Here is a 19,111-nt window from a genome sequence, read left to right as displayed (position 1 = left end):
GCAGGGACGCAAAGGTGATCAAGGAGATCTAGTAAGTTTAATCAACAGCTTCTTTTTCTGGTTCAAAGTCCTCATGTAGCTGCAAATGTGCACATTTGTTTTGAAAGGAAACTCACACATGACAAAGAAAGTATGCAAACTGTACAGGAAGCCCCCCCCCAAACCCAGCCTGAACTCAAACTGAAGACCTGCTCACTCTGAGGCGAGAGTGGCGTCGACCACACCCCCGTGTGTTAATATATTTAGTATTTATTTACCTTCAGGGTCAGAGGGGAACTCAAGGATTACCAGGTTTGACCGGAGAAGTTGGAGCTAAAGGAGAAAAGGTATAACTGAAACAGCCACGCTGATATCAGTTACCTATATGGATTGATCATTCTATCAGGTCTGTAGCCCTCTTTACTTTTTGTCTTTACAGGGAGACCAAGGAGTTGGATTTCCAGGCCCACCTGGCCTCCCTGGACCTCCTGGACCCCCCAGATCACGTAGTGTACCTGTAAGTCGTGCAATTTATTTAATGCGAACATGCAAACTATATTGTACTTTGAAATTTCGATGAAAACCGAATGAAACGGCTGTGGATAACACTGGAATACACGTGTTTTAGTACGGGCCAGATGCTCTCGGTTCTGGGTTTGAAGACTTTGACAGTGATACTGAGCTCATCAGGGTAAGAGAAAGACAAGTGGCACAGGTTTATTCTGGCGTTACTCAGTTTATTGAGCAGATCTGTTTTGATCAGGGTCCCCCCGGCCCACCAGGCCCTCCAGGGTCTCCTGGTCTCCCTGGAACTCGCCTGTCGTCAGAGGGACTCTCTTCTGCTCAGGGACCGCCCGGTGTTCCTGGCAGAGACGGACTCCCAGGCAAAGCTGGTATACCAGTAAGTTAACCTGAAATAAATCTGATGTGTTACTAAACTATATCAGCAGGATCGGCAGATTTAGGAATTGACTTCACTGACAAGCTGCATCAATTGTGAGCAGCTTGGAACAATTGCAATATCTGTAATAATCATGAATGAAAGATTCTGAAAGACCGTGTAAAATGCTTTCAGGATTTCTTTCCTTGATTATTGTTTTTCCTTCTTACATTGTAGTATTCTTGTCATCTCATTGTTGTTATTGATATGCTCTCCCTTTCCATTTTCCTCTGTTTTTATTGTCTATTTGTCAGTGTGTAATTCAAATGTATCTGTAGTTTTTCCCCTCCTAAATGTGATTGTAGTGATTTTTATGTTTGTTTGTTTTTTAACCAATAACCTTTATGTCTCCTTTCCTCCATTTTTTTTCACCCTTTCTTTAACTGTCACCTCTGATTTTGTCCTCTTTTTTTCCATCCTCCTCAACAATCTTTACTTGGTCTCTCTCCCATGATTCTGCTTCTGCCCTTTGCTGATTTCCGTCCATCTATTCCTCCTTCTGCTCTGTTTCAGATGTTTGAGGATTGGTTTAGTGGTTCTGGGCCTGATGGTTCAGGCTTGAGCTCAGAGTTGGCTTCTGTCCTGGGCTCAGACCTCGGCTCTGGTTTCAGTTCTGGTTTCACCGCTGACTCCAGTTTTGGTTCTGGTTCTGACCTTGACTTTGAGTCTGCCTGGGGTTCAGGCGAGGTATACTTTCTTGGTTTCGCCTTTGAAAACCAGAAAACTATCCAATGGAGACTTACAGTCAGAAACCAGCGCATTGGGGTAGAGTCACTCATCCGTTGTATAGAAATGATCATAAATGTTAGACTGAGCTAAGTTTTCCTGTTAAATTTAAACATTGGCACAAGTCCAAACGATCTCAGCTCACTGCCCCAGTGCTCTGGCTTTAATGACTGCTCATTATCTCTAACTATCATGTCTCATCTGCTAAACGGCTGCAAGCTGCTTCAAATGAAAGTTATGACTGGGCTATCTGAAGTACTCTGGTTCACTTGCACTGGTGCTGTGTGTGTCCATGCATGCATGTGGATTATTGCATTTTTTATTTTTTTTTGGTTGAAACTTCAACAGTTTCTGTCCGATTATTTTCAATTCAAAAACCTCGATGACACAATGCCGCATTCACATGATGACAAGTGGCTGAATTGAAAGTAACCGACCAGCAACCTTCTATATAAGCTTATAAAAGACGACTCTGCTATTTTCATTGGTTCATTTAAATTTTGCTTTCCCTGTTTTGCTTTTTTTGTTGTTTTTTTAAAGCCAGTGCACCAAGAAATGCTGGTATGCTTAGATTTTGCCTAATTCGTACAATCTAATGCTACAAGACCTGATATTTGTGGAGGTTTGATAAAAATGGAGGAGAATAGATTTAAATAATAATAATAATAATAATAATAATAATAATAATAATAATAATAATAATAATAATAATAATAATAGTAATAATGACTAGATGGTAGTCTTAAGATAGGCAAAAGGAGAAAAAGAAAACTTAGTAGTACGTGTTATCATACCACATATAACATTAGACCGTCGTGAGACACGTTAGTTTTACCCAACTGATGATGTGTTGTTGCAATAGTAATAACTATTTAAAGTATTTAAATGTGAATGGATACTTTTTGATTGTAGTTACGTTTAGTGATGACATACTTGTTAGATGAAGATGTAAACGGCATAGAAAGCATTCTATTTTAGTTCTGCTATTTTTCACCTTTAACAAAATAGCCTTATGAGCCAAATGGCTTCTTAACTGAAGATGTTAACCTGACAAACCTTCATAGAACAAACAAAAGCATCAGGACTCTTGAGACCTAATCAATAAGGAGAATATGCTGCAGTAGGCTGAATTGTGGGGAGGAAGCTGCCAGGCTTTTGCACCTTGTGAGTGAATCATCAGTAATGAGTCATTAAAGGTGCATTGGAATAAAGTGTTTCAGAGGTCTGTGGGGCCTTATGCTGTCATTCAACGCCAAATGAATGGCACGGAAACAACTGCTTTGTTAAAGGAATACACTGAATTTGATCTATTCAGCTTTCATGTTAAGTGATGATAGAAATCATGTGACGAGATTTAAAATACACATTATGTACAACTGACATGCAATCATAGTGAAATGGTAATATTGGCAGTATTCAGTCAAAAGACTCATGACCTACAACAAATATGTATTTATTGCAGCGATATCAGTATTTCATGGTAAAATCAGGTTACAATTATATGGCAACAGTGAACACTGTTAGCAATGATGCTATTATCACTGAAGGAAGCTGATGGATGAGTCGTTCTCAAAAATTCAATTATTCCTTTAAGATGACCGACTCACACCTTCACAGTTGGCGTTGATCCCTGCTGGAATGGCTAAAGGGTCAACAGAGAGCTGAACTTCTACACTAGCATACTTCCTGAGACTTATCACAGCCCCCCCCCCCCCCCCCCCATCCCACCCCACCCCACCCCACCCTCTCTACACTCTACTTGTGTTTGTCTGCATTTGTCTCTCCAGGGTTCAGCGGGAAAAGATGGGTCTCCAGGTCGACCCGGAGCAGCTGGAGAGAAGGTACCATGGTCAAAGTCACGTACTGTAGATGATCTCTATTCTTGTGTTGGCAGGAATGAGTAAAGAGGAGAAGTTTGTGATTTAGATATAGAATACAAGTGGCACACACCACCTTACTGTCCAGCTAAGCTCCCTGGTGCTCATTTGTTGGACTGAGTGTTGTTGTGGTTGTTTTTTATTTCTAAAACATAACTGATTGATGTTTTCTATTTGCTCTAACTTCTTACTTGATGATGTCTTCACATCCTCAGGGTGACCATGGGATGCCCGGACCACCCGGACCAAAGGTCATTTGTTCTACCCAAGATACAGTTGGTCTTAATAATCAATGACCGGTCGATGTGATCCAGATGTGTTTGCTAATAGAACTCACCTGTTGGTCTCTTCAGGGTGAATGTGGGACTGTGGGTACAGCAGGATCTCTTGGTCCTCAAGGGGACGTTGGTCCACCAGGAAGGAGAGGCCCAGCTGGTCCCCCAGGGCCCCCGGGCCCACCTGGACCATTAGGAAACAAATTCTTTGTAGAGGTAATCCCAAAATATAGGAAAATGTGATATCCTCTCCTTATGTGTCTGTATTGTTTCACTTCAACGTCAAACTGCATTCTTTGTTTTCAGGATATGGAAGGATCTGGGAAGAGTGACATGCTCATCGGTGCTGGGGTCAGAGGACCACAAGTGAGTTTAAGAGTGAGCAAGAACGAGTTCACACTTTTTGTGTTGTTTCTCATATAGTTTATGTTTTGCTTTTTGTGCTCTCCAGGGTCCTCCTGGCCTTCCTGGTCAACAGGGACCAAAGGTAATCGACACACAATCCCGAGAATATGATGTTTACAGTATGTAGCTGCTATTATGTCAGCTCACTGGAGAGGAAACTATATTTGGTCACGTTTGTTTCTTTCAAATTATATATTGTACAAAAGAAATTTATGAAAATCATATGACACCATGATTAAATTTTAACGCAAAAGGATTGAAATAGGTGCGAATGGTGGTATGTATTTCAAACTTACTATGTCAAAGTATCATTTCCTTTCAGTCAGTTCACGTGATTGATTGATACATTTATGTAGAGAATAAAATAAGCAATGAAGAACCTTCTCCGAGCAAAACATTGTGCATCATGAACCACGGTAGGACAGCAGTGCATTTACAGATCTCCAATGAGAAATTTACCGAATCTCGTGACTATAAATGGTGGGATATGTGTAATCTTGATCAGCGTAATGCTTTTCCACATATTTGATCATGTACAAATTGCTCACAAGAGCGTTTTACATTGAGTTTAAACTATTAAAATAATCTCAGCTAACAGACTTGGTTGTGGTATTGTAATGATGAATGGTTTGTTTTGACTGTTTTATCCACGCTTAGAACCTTTTACTTCTTGTTTGGTTATTAAAGCTGCTCCGTTGTGTCTTTTTCAGGGTGAGGATGGAGCCTCCGGAGCTCCAGGCCTTTCTATCAAAGTAAGCAAGATTTGGAACCTCTCTGTTTTATCTGTCACACAGTAAAGTTCTAATCTACTGCATGGATTCTAGATTCCTACTGTGTGTATTTGATTGCTAACAGATGATACATTGAGAGATTATAAAATAACACGTGATATTCCAGTGTGTGAAACCTCCTAATGCCTAATGTGCCTGCAGGGTGAACCAGGAGACCCGGGACCACAGGGGCTTCAGGGTCCTGCTGGACTTCCGGGCGCCAGGGTGAGGGGTTTTGATCAATGACTCAAGACTTGGCTGACCAAACATTTAGGCTCAAGTGATGCTGTGGGAAGATTTATGAAATGTCTTCAACTCCCAACTTATTTTGCCCTTTCCAGACTGAAACAAACATTTTGCACGTCTTAGTAAGAAGTTAAGTTTCTTGTTTTAACTGCTGAGCTCACAAACGAGTACAAATTGGTTTATTTTTGTCGACCTTCACTTCATTATCCTCCAGAATGAGTGGAAACCAAAAGCGAGAATGAAAACAGCACATTTCATACTTTTGGAGTTGCCTTTATATGACAGCTCCTGACTTTCTGGAGGTACTGGAAGTGAATTGTTTTCTAACAAGTCAGCACTTTAGGATTGCTTCTAGTAAAACTACCTGATTTCAAGTATGGAAACTATAGAGCAGAGTGATAACTAAGAGCCCAATTATCTTGTTAAGTATATCAAGATATGTTGTTAACATCTGGGTTGCGTTCACTGAACTGCAATCATTTCACTGTTACTGTCCAAGCCTGAGTAAGAACACTTCAAAATAAATCTGCACATGATCCTCAACATGACGTGACTTTAGATATTGTTTCTATCACCAGGGGTCCAAAGGAGACAAGGGGAGCCCAGGACTCAAGGTATGATTTCCAAATCAACAATTCTTCCTGGTATTGGTTTGCGTCTACGGAGAGCAGTGCCCGTAGTTTATTTCACCCTCTAAACTCTGTTTGATGCATGATGCTGAATCCCTGGTATAAATACACATTTCATATCCCTCCATGCTGCTGTGTTCTGAATCTTCAAAATAAAATGTAGCTTTTTGATATGAGAGTCATTATTGTGTTCTGCAGGGGGATCAAGGCTTTGATGGACTCAGCATCCCCGGACCGCCTGGACCTCCTGGTCGTCCTGGACCTCCAGTCAATCTGCAAGAGGTACATATGCACACAAACACACCCAAGAATGCACAATTACGTTTAGAGAATTATATTTTGAATCTACTTCAACACGCTTCATACAGAGCCAGTTCATAATGATCACAAACTAGTGAAATGTCAAATTTTGGCTTTGTCCTTTACTGATGATGGACAGACAAAATGATAATGATAACTAAATGAATGTGTCGTTGTGGATGTGTTGTGTTGGTTTGTATTGAATTAACTTATGGTTTTCCAAGTTTATTACATTTCAATCACTTTTGTTAGATTTTATTGATGATATATTTCTATATTTCTCCTGCTTATTTCTTGTGTTTTCTTCCCACAGCTGCTTCTCAATGTTACAGACGGTATATTGAACTTCACGGAGATCAGAGGACCACCAGGCCCAATGGTGCGTAACGTTTCAGCTATTAATGCTCATTTGTTTTCAACCCCCTCTTCATTTATTTAACATATGACTTGAACACTTGCTGCCCATGTGATAATAGAGATAATAGAGATGATTATGAATTGACTAGAGCAGCCAACACTTGTAATCTTTAAACACACCAAATGCAGAGTCTACATTATAATTTGTTGTGAGGAAGGTCATTCTCTCACTCTCCACGTGATCTTTTCATGTTTTAATTTTTAAAGCTGTACTTGCTGCTGTGTTTGTGTGCATCTCATTCATAGTTAGAGAATATATCTATATCCTAACCCTGATGCCTGTGCTTTGATATGTGCTGATGTCCCTGGATGCGTGTTTATATGTATGTATGAATGCATGTATGCATGTATGCCTGCATGTTGCAGGGCCCTGAAGGCTTGCCTGGCAGAGCTGGATTTCCCGTAAGACCATTTTGTAATATATCCCCTTATGCTGAATATATTTGTCTGAATTCAAATACACAAGTTTTTAAAATAACTATTTTCTAACCCCCTTTTTTTTTTTATATTAGAAGCATTTTTTTTTAATGTCTTTGCTTGTTTGTTTTGCTTCTTTGGACTAAACTGGGTAGGTATCTCAAGTATTTCAACTGGTGATACTTCCTTTCAATTTACAGATTGTTAGACACATGAAAACAACAGTTTGATATTCATATTGCTCTAAAGAGCTTCTACTTTGAATTGACTGTGGGTTTGTCTGCAGGGCCCCAGGGGACCAAAGGGAGACATAGGACCTCCGGGTGTTCACGGGCCTGCAGGGTTAAAGGTGGGCCTTGAACCTGGCTGTGATGACAACGCTGAAGAAAAAGCATATTCGTCACCAGATGTTCGCATTGAATTGTTTAAGCTCCACTCTGGTTACTCTTTCAGGGGGAAAAAGGAGAACCAGGAGTGACTATTGCTGCGGATGGATCGCTCTTGTCTGCTCCGAGAGGTCCTATGGGGACCAAAGGCATAAAGGTATAGGACAACTTCTTTTGCTTGACTGTCCTTACACACTAACTGATGCTTCTGACCATGTATGCTTTTGTCCTTGTGTCACGTGCTATAATATGTCTGAAGTGTGCCCAAATTATTCTGGTCCAATAGTAATCCATCAATCCTTAATGCTATTTAAAGACAGTGGAGCTTGAGCCCATCGAAAGGTCGAGGCTATATTCACTGTTAGGCCAGAGCGCCAGCCACGACACCGCCATCCATCATATTCTGCTTTCAAGATTTCATTAAAATGAAAAAAGCTTGTCTTTTATTTTAAACTTTAACCAGTGAGATCTTGTACAATGTATGAGAGTATGGTCGTTACGGCGAGTTCCATAACGACAACTTCACTCTGAATGTTCACAGGGTGACCGTGGTTTACCAGGACCTACTGGACTTAATGTGAGTTAACTGCAATACTGCAGTACTTCACCACACTAACTTTTATTGCAAACTACACTTCATTTGACGGAGTGTTATTGAGACATGAATGTATGCGCTTTTATTTAAGGGCCCAATCGGACCAACGGGACAAAAAGGAGAATATGGCTTTCCTGGACGCCCGGTGCGTACTTTCAATTGATCATATCATTGGCTTGCTCTGCATGTATTTTCAGTAAGTGTATACTGCCTTTCAAATACTGAGCACACAGTGGTTTATCAGGGAGGAAAAAATTATATTTTCACTCTGTGGACAATAAAAAAAATACCTATATATTCTGATTTAGTCACGCTTTCATTTAAAAGCATATGTTAAAGCTATAAACCCTGCATTATAAAGATTTGACTGTCTACAAATGTCCTACCTTTGTGCAGGGACGGCCTGGGATGGCTGGAAGAAAAGGTGACAAAGGAGATTCGACTGGCCTAACGGTAAGACAAAATAAGCAAAAAAAACTGATTCACATAATTATCATTAGATTAAATTTAATCCAAGCTGTTTGGAATTGTTACTCTAATGTCCTATGATTGTTTTATCTTAGTAAGAAAACACCATGTTACACGCTTGTTAAATATATGTGCTCTGGCACATGGCACCACAAGGGGAAGTGCTTCCTCCTCTTCCCAAGAGACAGTCCGCCCACACGTGGCTGAAAAACTGGATTTGGGGCATTAAACTTTGAATACAAGGTTTTTGGGCCAACGAGACCCATGTGACCTTGTTGAAAAGCTGTATAATATGACCCCTTTAAGAAAAAACACTGTTCAACGTTATGGAAAAAGAGAAAACACCCACCAGATTCCCCTCAAGTCTACGGAGAGCAAGCCATAAATTTATTTAAAGAGAATGTATCTACGTGTATTTTTCTCTTTGGCAAATGGCATATATTACAATACACTGATTCAGCATTTTATGTACATAATACCTACTTCCCTCTCTTTTCCCCCGCTGCCCCAGGGACCTCCAGGCCCTCCTGGCCCACCTGGAATTCCTGGAAGGGTTCTTGGACTAAATGGCGTAAGTTTGAATCTGACATGTGTAACTACCCAGTGACTTGTGCTTTGTTTGGAAAGGTAAAGCAAAATTCAATGGACATCAGTGCAGAGAAACGCTGAGGAAAGATAAACTGACTTTACCCTAGTTTTAACGTACTTTACTGTTGGGTTATAGTATTTAATCACAATCGACACATTTCTCCCGCTGCTCCTTTATTACTGTAAAAGTTGCATTTATTATGTTCTGTTTTAAATTGCCCAACATATTTTAATATCTAAAAAAAGGTCCGTAATAATTGCTGACTCAAACTGACAAATGCATTCAATTGAAACAGTCTCATTATATTGACGATCAACAGTAAAAGTACCCTCGGAGGCAAAACTGCTGTTAGTGGTCATTTCAGTCTGTTGAACTCCATTAGCAGCATTTTATAACTTCTCAGCAACCTACTGTCCAACATTTCTCATGAATGTCCCTCAGAAACATCATTGAAATGTGCTTATTTGCAAATTTCCACCATGACGAGTGATGATTTAGTCTGATCACGCTGCTCTCCTTTGAATCTTAAAGACCGTGTTTCCGGTGCGCCCCAGACCGCACTGCAAAAGGGGACGAGTAAGTCTGAGTCGGACCATCCGATTGGTCCGTTTCAGCTGAAAATCGGACCATCTGATGGTTTTGTTGGTGTGTGGGTTTCCCAGCATGACGGCTATGTGGTGTGGGCTACAAACAATACCCTGGACCCCCCCCTCCCCCTGTTTACTTCCCCTAATTTCCTCCCTCTTTGCCCTCCTAATGATCTTTAAAAAAAAAAATGTCATATTTGTCTTGAACACAAAGTGTATCCAGATCACCAGCAACTGGATAATAAGCAATTTTGTACCAATTTCCATCTTTAAATTTCCACCTTAATTTATCAATCACAAACTTCAGTGCATCAAAATCCATTTACTTCTATATTTACTGCTGCATACAGATTCAGACAAAATCACTATTCAAGTGACGCTGCTTCAAATAGAAAAATCATCCCGCTGTTTGTTTGTTTTTTTAAATATAGATTATAGCATGTGTTCATTTGAAATCTTCGCTTTTTTAAATGAATTAAACATGAGATTAGCCTGATCTCTGATCTGGGTGATACATGAGTGATGTTCCTGTATTTTAATCCTTGGTGTCTTTCATAGTGCATGGTGTTCGGGTGCTGCTTTACTATCTGTGAAAGGTTTCTCCTATGGTGACATGGTATTGGTATTATTATAGATAACTGCTTTTTTAATTTCCAATAATTGAGTGAAATGCTTTGAAAAGAGTTTATAGAAGGTTCATATTGGGCAGTAATAGACCGGGATGTCATTTAGCTGATCCCGTACGACGTTACTTGTCAAAATGAGAGATGTTCCATTCATTGAATTCAAATTATAATATGCCTTTCAAAATAAAACCGAAACCAGTTGAATTCCTGCATCTTGTTTTTTTTTTTATCCATTTTTGTGATATAGTCCTCCCTTAACCTTGCTCTCTGTGTTTCACCCACAATAATAAAAGCTGTATGTTCAGGTGTGACGCATGTATTTTATGTATTTAACTTTCTTTTTTTTTTTTAATACTGACAACAATGTTTCTATCCCCAATGCCCCTGTCTTTTTAATAATTCTCCAATTTTACCAATTTCATGTTTAACACAGTCTTCAATGTGACTTTTCAATATCGTAAATGAAGAAAAAAAAAGCCTATGTGCTCAGCAATGTGTGTGTGTGTGTGTGTGTGTGTGTGTGTGTGTGTGTGTGTGTGTGTGTGTGTGTGTGTGTGTGTGTGTGTGTGTGTGTGTGTGTGTGTGTGTGTGTGTGTGTGTGTGTGTGTGCGTGTGTGTGTGTGTGTGTGTGTGTTACTGTAGGAGGCATTAACGAGGGGAGATTCATTTGGACCGAAAGGAGAAAAAGGCGATGAGGGATTACCAGGAGAGCCGGGGACGTCTGGTAAGACCAACAAAATACAACAACATGCTGGATAGTTGTCTCCTTAGATGTTCTAAATAATCTAAAATAAAGACTATAACTCACATTGTCTATTTTCTTATCTCAGCTACCAGATTTACAGGTGGAGTGATGGTAAGTACTGTTTTATTACTCAGCACTTGATGATTAACGACTCTAAAAGCACTGTTAGTGGTAAACCCAAAGAGGATTATCACAAAATGTGAACGCTCCCCTCAGCTCCTCCCCTACAGCATGCAGCATTTCCACATAAACACAAACTTAAAATAATCCCATAGATGAAAGGCAAACAAATAATTTAAAAAGTTACCTAAATGGACTCAGGTCTGTTTTATACTTTGATTATATTCCATCTATGAACTCTGATTCTCGTTGAGCCACTCCAACACAGTGACAACAAAAACCTTAGAAACTGATCAAATGGTTCATGATCGATCGTCTCAATTCTGTACTGATCGTTCAGGGTGCGAGAGGTGATCAGGGATATCAAGGTTCGAAGGGCGATAAGGGTGAACCGGGTCTGCCGGGGCCTCAAGGACAGCCTGGGAGGTCCGGATTAGTGGTGAGTTCAATGGCACTTTACAAATTCTGATCCCATCCTGGTGCAAAAGTATCTAATTCCTCTGGAACCTGGATTTAATTAAATGTTTTCACACATTTAGGGTCCAAAAGGTGACGCCGTCATCGGTCCTCAGGGTTCGGCTGGTTCTCCAGGTCAGCCCGGTGCCCCTGGATTTGGCCGCCCTGGTCCCAGAGGTCCGCCTGGTCCTGCTGGGCCCCCAGGACCCCCTCCTCCGTTTGGATCAAGTATGTCTGCGCATTAACTTTAATCTTCTGTTGAACCAATCGGGTGTAACTTTGAGCATGTGTGTGTTCTCATCAGCGGTCAGTATCCCCGGCCCTCCCGGTCCTCCCGGTCCACCGGGGTCTCAAGGATACGCCAGCCCGGTGAGAAACTCACTTTCAGAAAAAAAAACAACCCAAAAGCAATCATGGGGAATTGATAATGAATGCTGTGATGACGTGTGTCCAGGTGATCGCCTATAGGACGATACACGCTCTGACCAGAGAGTCTCAGCGGGTCGCCGAGGGAAGTTTGGCGTATGTGTCTGAGAGGGGGGGCGAGCTGTACATCAGAGCGCGCAACGGCTGGAGAAAGATCCAGGTGTGACACCGTGAAGGAAATTGTACAATTATGGGCAGAAATTGTTGAATATATTGAAAGTTTCTTTAAAAAAACTTCAACTGTAAAAACATTTAGAAAAGTTTCAATAGGGAATTGTTTTTTCTTTCAGCTTGGAGAGCTGATTCAGTCTGGACCTTCCTCGTCAGAAGCCTCACAGGCCCTCAGCAGACCTGGAGACTGGAGTCGACCACACAGGAGCCACAGTCAGGTGAATACACGCACTTGCTCGGTAACTGACAAAGCCAACCTCAGTGAGTGACTCGCGTCTTCTGTGTTTCATTGAGATCTCATGTAAAACATGAAGGAGCCACACTGAGACTGTGTTTTGGTTGATTAGGAGCTGCAGGACGGGAGTAGAGGATACCAGCCCAGCTACAACGTTTTGCCACAGAACATCAACCCCGTACCCGGAGTGAGTACGACACATATTCATACTGACCTGACTTCATGACAGAGCTGTGAGAAACAACCTCATGTTTTGTGTTTTGTCTCTCTTCTTTCTTTTCTTTCAGCTCCATCTGGTGGCACTGAATGTCCCCTTAAGGGGGGACATGCGAGGAATCCGAGGAGCAGACTTCCAGTGCTACCAGCAGGCGCGCTCCATGGGGCTGACTGCCACCTTCAGGGCCTTCCTGTCCTCACACCTCCAGGATCTGGCAACCATCGTGAGGAAGGCGGACCGCAATGACATGCCCGTGGTTAATCTGAGGGTGAGCGCCTGATCACGTTTTCGACATGGAGAGATGCTTAATGAAATTGTGCAGCTCAGTCTTGACGGATGTTACATGTGCTGCTGTCCTCCCAGGGGGAAGTGTTGTTCAATAGTTGGATGTCCATCTTTTCTGGGAATGGAGGCACATTTGACCCGTCCACACCCATCTACTCCTTTGACGGACGCAACGTGATGACTGACTCAGCGTGGTGAGTGGCTGCGAGCAAAGAAAAGGAATCGGAGTTATTACTACTAAGTGAACAAGACTTTGAAATGCACTTTTATCCAAACCAAGTGCCTTGAAGGTCCATCCACTGAACTTCTAGCCCCAGGGAGCCTGTCCAAGATCCCTACAGGCAAAAGGCAGGGTACCACTAACCTCCAGCAGCCCCCTCTGGGGTCAGCCGGAGCTCAATACCATTGGTTTAGTTCAGCCTCTGGTCAAAGTGTAGGTCGCATTTAAAATGACAGGTTATTTTTGCCTTTATTTTTCTCAGACATACTATATTTTCAGGAAAATCATTGATAGGCACTGATCACTGGAGTCAATCTTAAAGGTTGGAACCGCCAGGGGGACGTCTTGTTTGAAAACTGAAAACTTCATAGCTTCACACACGTTGAAGAAAAACACGTAGAGATGTGGAGACAAATGCTCAATGTTGACCTGCATCCATCCAGGTTTATAGCAGACCGTTGTTCAGGTGAATACAGAGACTCCAAACCAGACAGGCTGGTCTGAATATTTCAAAAACTGCTGATTTACTGTGATTTTTTAAGGCAAAATCACCTTTAATGTTCAGAAAGAGACAGAAAGAGCCCGATGAGCACATTTCCACAAGGTCATATTCACTCCATCTATCGTCATGCAACACTTTTGACTTGAAGTTGAAACTAACACGAGTCTTATGGACGTGGACTCTAAACCTGCTGCAGATCTAATATGCTCTCGTTTAAAAATATAAGATTGTAATCTTGGAGTTAAAAATGAAGATAGTCGTCAAGATTAAAGGAGGCCAGACAAGGTGCCATTACTTGGCAGCCTCTGTCCCAAACTGAATAGAAAGTTACTCATGTGTTGTGATGCAGGGTGTCGGGACGTTGTGTCGCGCATCGCTCACTAAGCTTTGCTCTCCTTCCCCTCACAGGCCCGAGAAGCTGGTGTGGCACGGCTCCAGCACTGTGGGCATCCGTCTGACCACCAACTACTGCGAGGCGTGGCGGACGGCCGACATGGCGGTGACGGGCCAGGCCGCCCTGCTGCAGACGGGCCGCCTGCTGGGACAGCACGCCCGCTCCTGCTCCAACCACTACATTGTGCTGTGCATAGAGAACACGTACGTGGGGAGCATCCATCAGCGGAGGAACTGAAGGGGACGGCGCGAGGACGCACGCGCAGCGGAGCGTGCAGCGAGCAAGGAGCGTGACACATGAATGAAGAACACATGCGGGCACATACACACTGAGGGGATGGGTGGGGTGGGGGCGGGTGGGGGTTCTGTTCACACATGCAAACAAGCAAATTACACACAATAACATACAAAAAAAAAAAAAAAAAATGGAAAAAAAAACAAACCGTACGAGCGCAGCGTGCCGTCGAGACAACTGTGGCATCGATTGAACCATAGTTTGTGTTTCTGCACTGTGCGCTTTATACTTTAGTCACAGTTGTAGATTTTGTAGTGTTTTTTGTTGTTTTTACACTTTCAGGGGGTTGTACATGTTGCAGGGGAAAAAAAAAAAAAAAAAACGAAATAGAAAAAGAAAAAGAAAGTATCAGACGACGATGCAGGAGAAAGGTTTTTTGGAATTTACCTGTTGGTTCATTGAAGTCTGGGAATTCAGAAGTAACCAGTTTTAATTACTTGCATTAACACAGCTCTTCTTCACGTGTGGAAGGGTACTAAAAAAAAAAAAAATAAATAATAATTTCTCAAGTAAATGCACAAAAACTTATGAGTGATGTCAAATATGCATTCAAATTCATAGAAAAAAATTAGGTGAATGCACCTTGTTGGGTAAAATATACCGAATCCCTGCATTAAGAGTTTCTCTTGTTTGTCTTTTTCTTAACAATACTTGTATGGAGTTTTAATTTTTATTTCAGTTTTAGTGAAATTGTGACATTTAAAAAAAAAATAAAAATCATAGATCCAAAAAGATAAACTGATGACAAAATCCAGTATTTGTGCTGATGCCAAGAAATGACGTGAACGCACGAACATAAGCAATGTAGTCCAAACCTTATCTGTGGTATTGAGCCCTTAGTCAGTATATGAAATACAGATATGTATTTATATCTTAATCATTTTAAAAGTTGGATTAGTGGCCGAAAGCTTCTCAGCACAGTGGTTACTAGAAAAGAAATCCACTTTTGTTTGGGGAAGTTTTGTGCATTTATGGATTAATTTGTTTTCTGTCACCAATCAAAGTCCAATCACCTGGAGCAATTCTTTTTTCTTTAAGATTGAAGTGCTAATTTACAACAATACTCGTCCTCGTCTTTATCAAGCTCGTTGACATAAAAGAAAATGTTTGGTACCATGTGTAATATGAAGCTTCTTTTCCAGTGATTTATATCACATCTCACAACCATGACATGCATGTCATTATTTTTCCATGTAAATACACTGTATGTAAATGACTTCCAGTCATCACACCATTACTATTTTGTTTGGGGCCACTGAAGAAACAAAAATATAACATAAAAGGTGTCTAGGCTAATGTTTTCAAACTATTTACATGTACCACCAATTATTGAAGGATTTTTGATTTTAAAATGTTATAAATGCAACAACTCATGCTGTTTACCCTGATATTTAGACTATAAATGGACGTTAACTTGAATCTCTTATCCCACTGTATCAGAAAAAAGCAAACAAAAATATGAAAAACGTCAGCTTTGTCAGGAAATGATGTCAAATGTGTCCTGTTTTCTACTTACAGTGAAATAATCTGCCCTAGTTTCATGATTAAAATACGTCTGCTTTTTTAATATTCTCGTAGAGGCGAAATCGTGTGATTTCCATTAATTTATACTGAAGCAGGACGTAGAGGGGAAGAGTAGAAGTTCACATTCATTGATGTATGAAGTCAGAATATCCTCAGTATATTTGTATGTTTGTGTTTGTGTGTATGTTTGTGTAGTTATTTGCTTTTTTTTTTTTTTTATACCTGGTAGATGTAGGTTTGGTATGACTCACACTAGATCGTGCTTTGATTGACACACAGCTCACGTGTTTTTGCCTGTGAAGATAATCGTTAAGTGTTTTCGTGGCGTCACATTATGTTTCTCTTTTAAACAAAAACTTGAGCTCATGAGGAAAAAAAAAAAAAGTCTGTACTGAGTTACAGAATAAAATGTTTCATTTTGTTTTTGTTTTATAAAGGTCTGTGTCCTTTATTGCCTCCCTTTAAGAAAAATCGATCTTTTAATCTAATCAGCCATCTTTGAAACTATTGATAAACCTGAATTCACCTGTACATTTACATGAAGCGTCTATATCAAGATTGATCAATTGTTATATTTGCAAGGGAAAGACACAACCGTGGTATAACCAAAAAAAAATGTCCTTTATTAAATGGATATGTACAGCACATTCCTGAATCAAAAAAAAAAGGAATTAATATCTTCTCATATGAGAGTGTTCTGCTTAGTTTCAGTCCCCCCCCAAAAAAAAACAGCAACCCAAAAACCCAACGAATACAACAGGTGTGCTTGAATATCCCAAAAGTTTAAAACCTCCCTCTTTATTGCATCGGAGTCTGGTGGGCGTCAGTCCCAGGGTGTCCACCTTAAATAACAACAAAACCAGAAAACAAGCCAAACAAGCGCCGGCTGGCCTCTCGTCAAAGCGGTACTCGGTAAACACGCCTCGCTCGTTGCTTTTTCATCATAATCATCATTGGAAATTTTTTTTCCACACAGTGCTTCTATAAAAACAAAACAAAACAAAAAAATCCATAAAATTCACATTTTCAAACATAACGAAAACACGAATGAAAACTAGGACTTGTTTGTGTGAGAAACATGAATTACACGTGTTTTAAAGAAGCACCGACTGAGTGGGGGAAAAAAAGCATCTTAAGAGGCTCATTATTTGTATTGAAATCATGAACGTTCCACTGCCGTCTTCTTTTACACAAACCAAACAGGGTCACAGAGTGTTGATTTCCACCGTGTAAACACGATCATTTTACATGTAAGGTAGTGACACCGGTGTCACGGAATTTCTTTTTCACAAATCTTGCCCCAAAAGTTCATAAAATCTCTGGAAAAATCCGCATCTGTCCCGTTTTTTTTTTTTTTTTTAAATAATAAAATGCAACTTTATCTCAGTTATTTTCCACATTTGCAAAATAAAAAATGGATTCGTCATTTCAACCAATGAAACATGAAAGAAAAACTGTCAAACCAAGTAATTAATTTAGAAATCGGTGTGCTGATTAATAAAACTCCTCATTGGGGGGGCCTGGACATGGAAATAAACAAACTGTTGGTTCACCCACTTCACAGGGACGTCAGTCTCGCTTCATATTTTCTGTACATGTCAATGTAAAGCCTGCGAGTTTCAAACCTGCACACTGGCTGTATCTGTTCAAAGGGATGGAAGGCGGCAAAAAAAACAACCCAAAAAAACCCTAACATTTGTTTAGTATTTGAGAAGCAAATATAGGCTCATATCGGTGAGCGACTTCAGATTTTACTCCCCAAAGAACAATAACGTGCAAACTTGTGCTCGGAGTAAAGACGATCTAATTACTTCACGTCTGCTTTCTGTGGAAAAGGTCAACTTATGAAAATGTCACATTACAATTTAGAAACCAACTTTTTTTTAAGAAATCAAAGGAAAATGCAATAAAGGAAAAAAAAAAAAAAAAAAGAGTTTGAAATCAAAATGTTGCATCCAAAAGGAGAAAAGACACAACATCATCTTGGTTCCTTTTTGGACCGACCTCAGGTGACTGGATCACCGTGGAGATGCTGACCGGGCGGTGGAATCATTGATTTAGGTTCAGCAGAGGGGAATCGGATTGTTTTGACAAAATGTAAAAGATAAAAGTTGCTGTAGGTTTGGTCTGCCGCCGCCGGTGTGCTGGCGTTGGACAGCTCTGTAGTGGCGACATGATCGTGTGTGTGTGTGTGTGTGTGGACAAAAGATGGTTGAGGCCCCAAAACACATCAATTCAAAATAATTCTGAAATGTGCAGAGTGCATATGAAAAGCTTAGAACGACGACCACGATCAAAAAAAAAAAAGGGGGGGGGGGGGGGGGGGAACATGAGCACAGCTTTTCAGAGATTGAAACGTAGCTGACAGGAACAAGGCCAGCGGAGTTCTTATGCAGGCAAACTAAAAGAGTGAACGTGTATTCTGTGGTGTGTAAAGAAGGGGAGGAATCTTCTGGGGCTTTACTGTTGTAAACAAAGTCCACTTCAAAAATCATAAAAAAATAACTTTATATTAAATAGACAGTCGAGGGATTTTCCTCTGAAACGCATTTAGAATTAAAAAGACGACCATTGTCAGGTTAGAATATGTCCATTGTTATCACTATTAACTACATTCAGAAGGAGGAAGGATATTTATGGGAGGGGGGGGGGAGTTTAGTCGTATGAGGGTAGTGTTTTGGGAGTTTCAGCCAGGTGTTGTGTCAGAGAAAAGAGACACGACGCAGTCGAGGCTGAGATCCTAACGGGAACCAACAACCTTTAAAAGGAGGCAGCAGCTGAAAGCGGTCAGATCAGAGGAGGAGAAACAATAAGCTGCAATAAGTACCGGTAATAGTCAGAAAATGCAAAAATGACTCAACCTAAATAAACTGTTTGGTCAAATTTTAAAAGAAAATAGTTTTTTTTGTTCAAAACACAGAGTCTCATTAAGAAACTCTAAAAAATTGGATTACAATTTAACAGTTACTTGATAAATGTACACATTAATCAGTAAACACATTTTCTATTAAATATCTTCTACAGACCTCTATTCTTCTGTTTCCTGTGACCTCAGCAGAAACTCGCCAAGGGAATATAAACAGTGTGAAAAGGCAGGATTACAAAGATAAAATGCTTGATGAAATAAATCTGAGCTTTCCCCTTAGTTGAGCTGAAGCTTAATCTTATGTGAAGCTATAAAACACCGATTCAAAGAAAAAAGAAGAATTTAGATATGCTACCACGTCCCACAATGCACTTTGCTCCTCATTAGCTGTACTATAGCTATATTAGTGACATTTAGATTTTTC

The 19,111-nt window shown here is 40.5% G+C and overlaps 1 protein-coding gene across 2 annotated transcripts in view; it reads left to right on the top strand.

Moving 5' to 3' along the window:
* The window catches only part of col15a1b (collagen, type XV, alpha 1b), a 41,653-nt gene extending 26,879 nt beyond the window's left edge, over positions 1-14,774 (top strand). The window contains exons 11-44 of one of the 2 annotated variants that reach the window (XM_080458102.1): positions 5-31; positions 264-326; positions 419-496; positions 608-670; positions 743-880; positions 3,433-3,486; positions 3,738-3,773; positions 3,876-4,013; positions 4,104-4,163; positions 4,249-4,284; positions 4,913-4,954; positions 5,135-5,197; positions 5,797-5,832; positions 6,046-6,129; positions 6,461-6,526; positions 6,931-6,966; positions 7,268-7,330; positions 7,435-7,524; positions 7,909-7,944; positions 8,054-8,107; positions 8,359-8,415; positions 8,942-9,001; positions 9,551-9,595; positions 10,875-10,956; positions 11,063-11,088; positions 11,438-11,536; positions 11,637-11,781; positions 11,858-11,922; positions 12,008-12,139; positions 12,270-12,368; positions 12,498-12,572; positions 12,673-12,870; positions 12,966-13,081; positions 14,018-14,774. In XM_080458102.1, coding sequence (XP_080314228.1) covers positions 5-31; positions 264-326; positions 419-496; positions 608-670; positions 743-880; positions 3,433-3,486; positions 3,738-3,773; positions 3,876-4,013; positions 4,104-4,163; positions 4,249-4,284; positions 4,913-4,954; positions 5,135-5,197; positions 5,797-5,832; positions 6,046-6,129; positions 6,461-6,526; positions 6,931-6,966; positions 7,268-7,330; positions 7,435-7,524; positions 7,909-7,944; positions 8,054-8,107; positions 8,359-8,415; positions 8,942-9,001; positions 9,551-9,595; positions 10,875-10,956; positions 11,063-11,088; positions 11,438-11,536; positions 11,637-11,781; positions 11,858-11,922; positions 12,008-12,139; positions 12,270-12,368; positions 12,498-12,572; positions 12,673-12,870; positions 12,966-13,081; positions 14,018-14,240 — 2,685 coding nt within the window. In that variant the 3' untranslated portion in view covers positions 14,241-14,774. The remainder of the gene's footprint in view (positions 1-4; positions 32-263; positions 327-418; positions 497-607; positions 671-742; positions 881-3,432; positions 3,487-3,737; positions 3,774-3,875; positions 4,014-4,103; positions 4,164-4,248; positions 4,285-4,912; positions 4,955-5,134; positions 5,198-5,796; positions 5,833-6,045; positions 6,130-6,460; positions 6,527-6,930; positions 6,967-7,267; positions 7,331-7,434; positions 7,525-7,908; positions 7,945-8,053; positions 8,108-8,358; positions 8,416-8,941; positions 9,002-9,550; positions 9,596-10,874; positions 10,957-11,062; positions 11,089-11,437; positions 11,537-11,636; positions 11,782-11,857; positions 11,923-12,007; positions 12,140-12,269; positions 12,369-12,497; positions 12,573-12,672; positions 12,871-12,965; positions 13,082-14,017) is intronic. The other variant, XM_080458103.1, reaches the window with a different exon arrangement.
* The last annotated feature ends 4,337 nt before the right edge of the window (positions 14,775-19,111 follow it).

This window comes from Lipophrys pholis (assembly GCF_963383615.2).
Source record: "Lipophrys pholis genome assembly, chromosome: 1".
NCBI lineage: Eukaryota > Metazoa > Chordata > Actinopteri > Blenniiformes > Blenniidae > Lipophrys > Lipophrys pholis.
The sequence above is the reverse complement of the archived record's forward strand: the minus strand, read 5'-3'. Positions and strand labels throughout refer to the sequence as shown.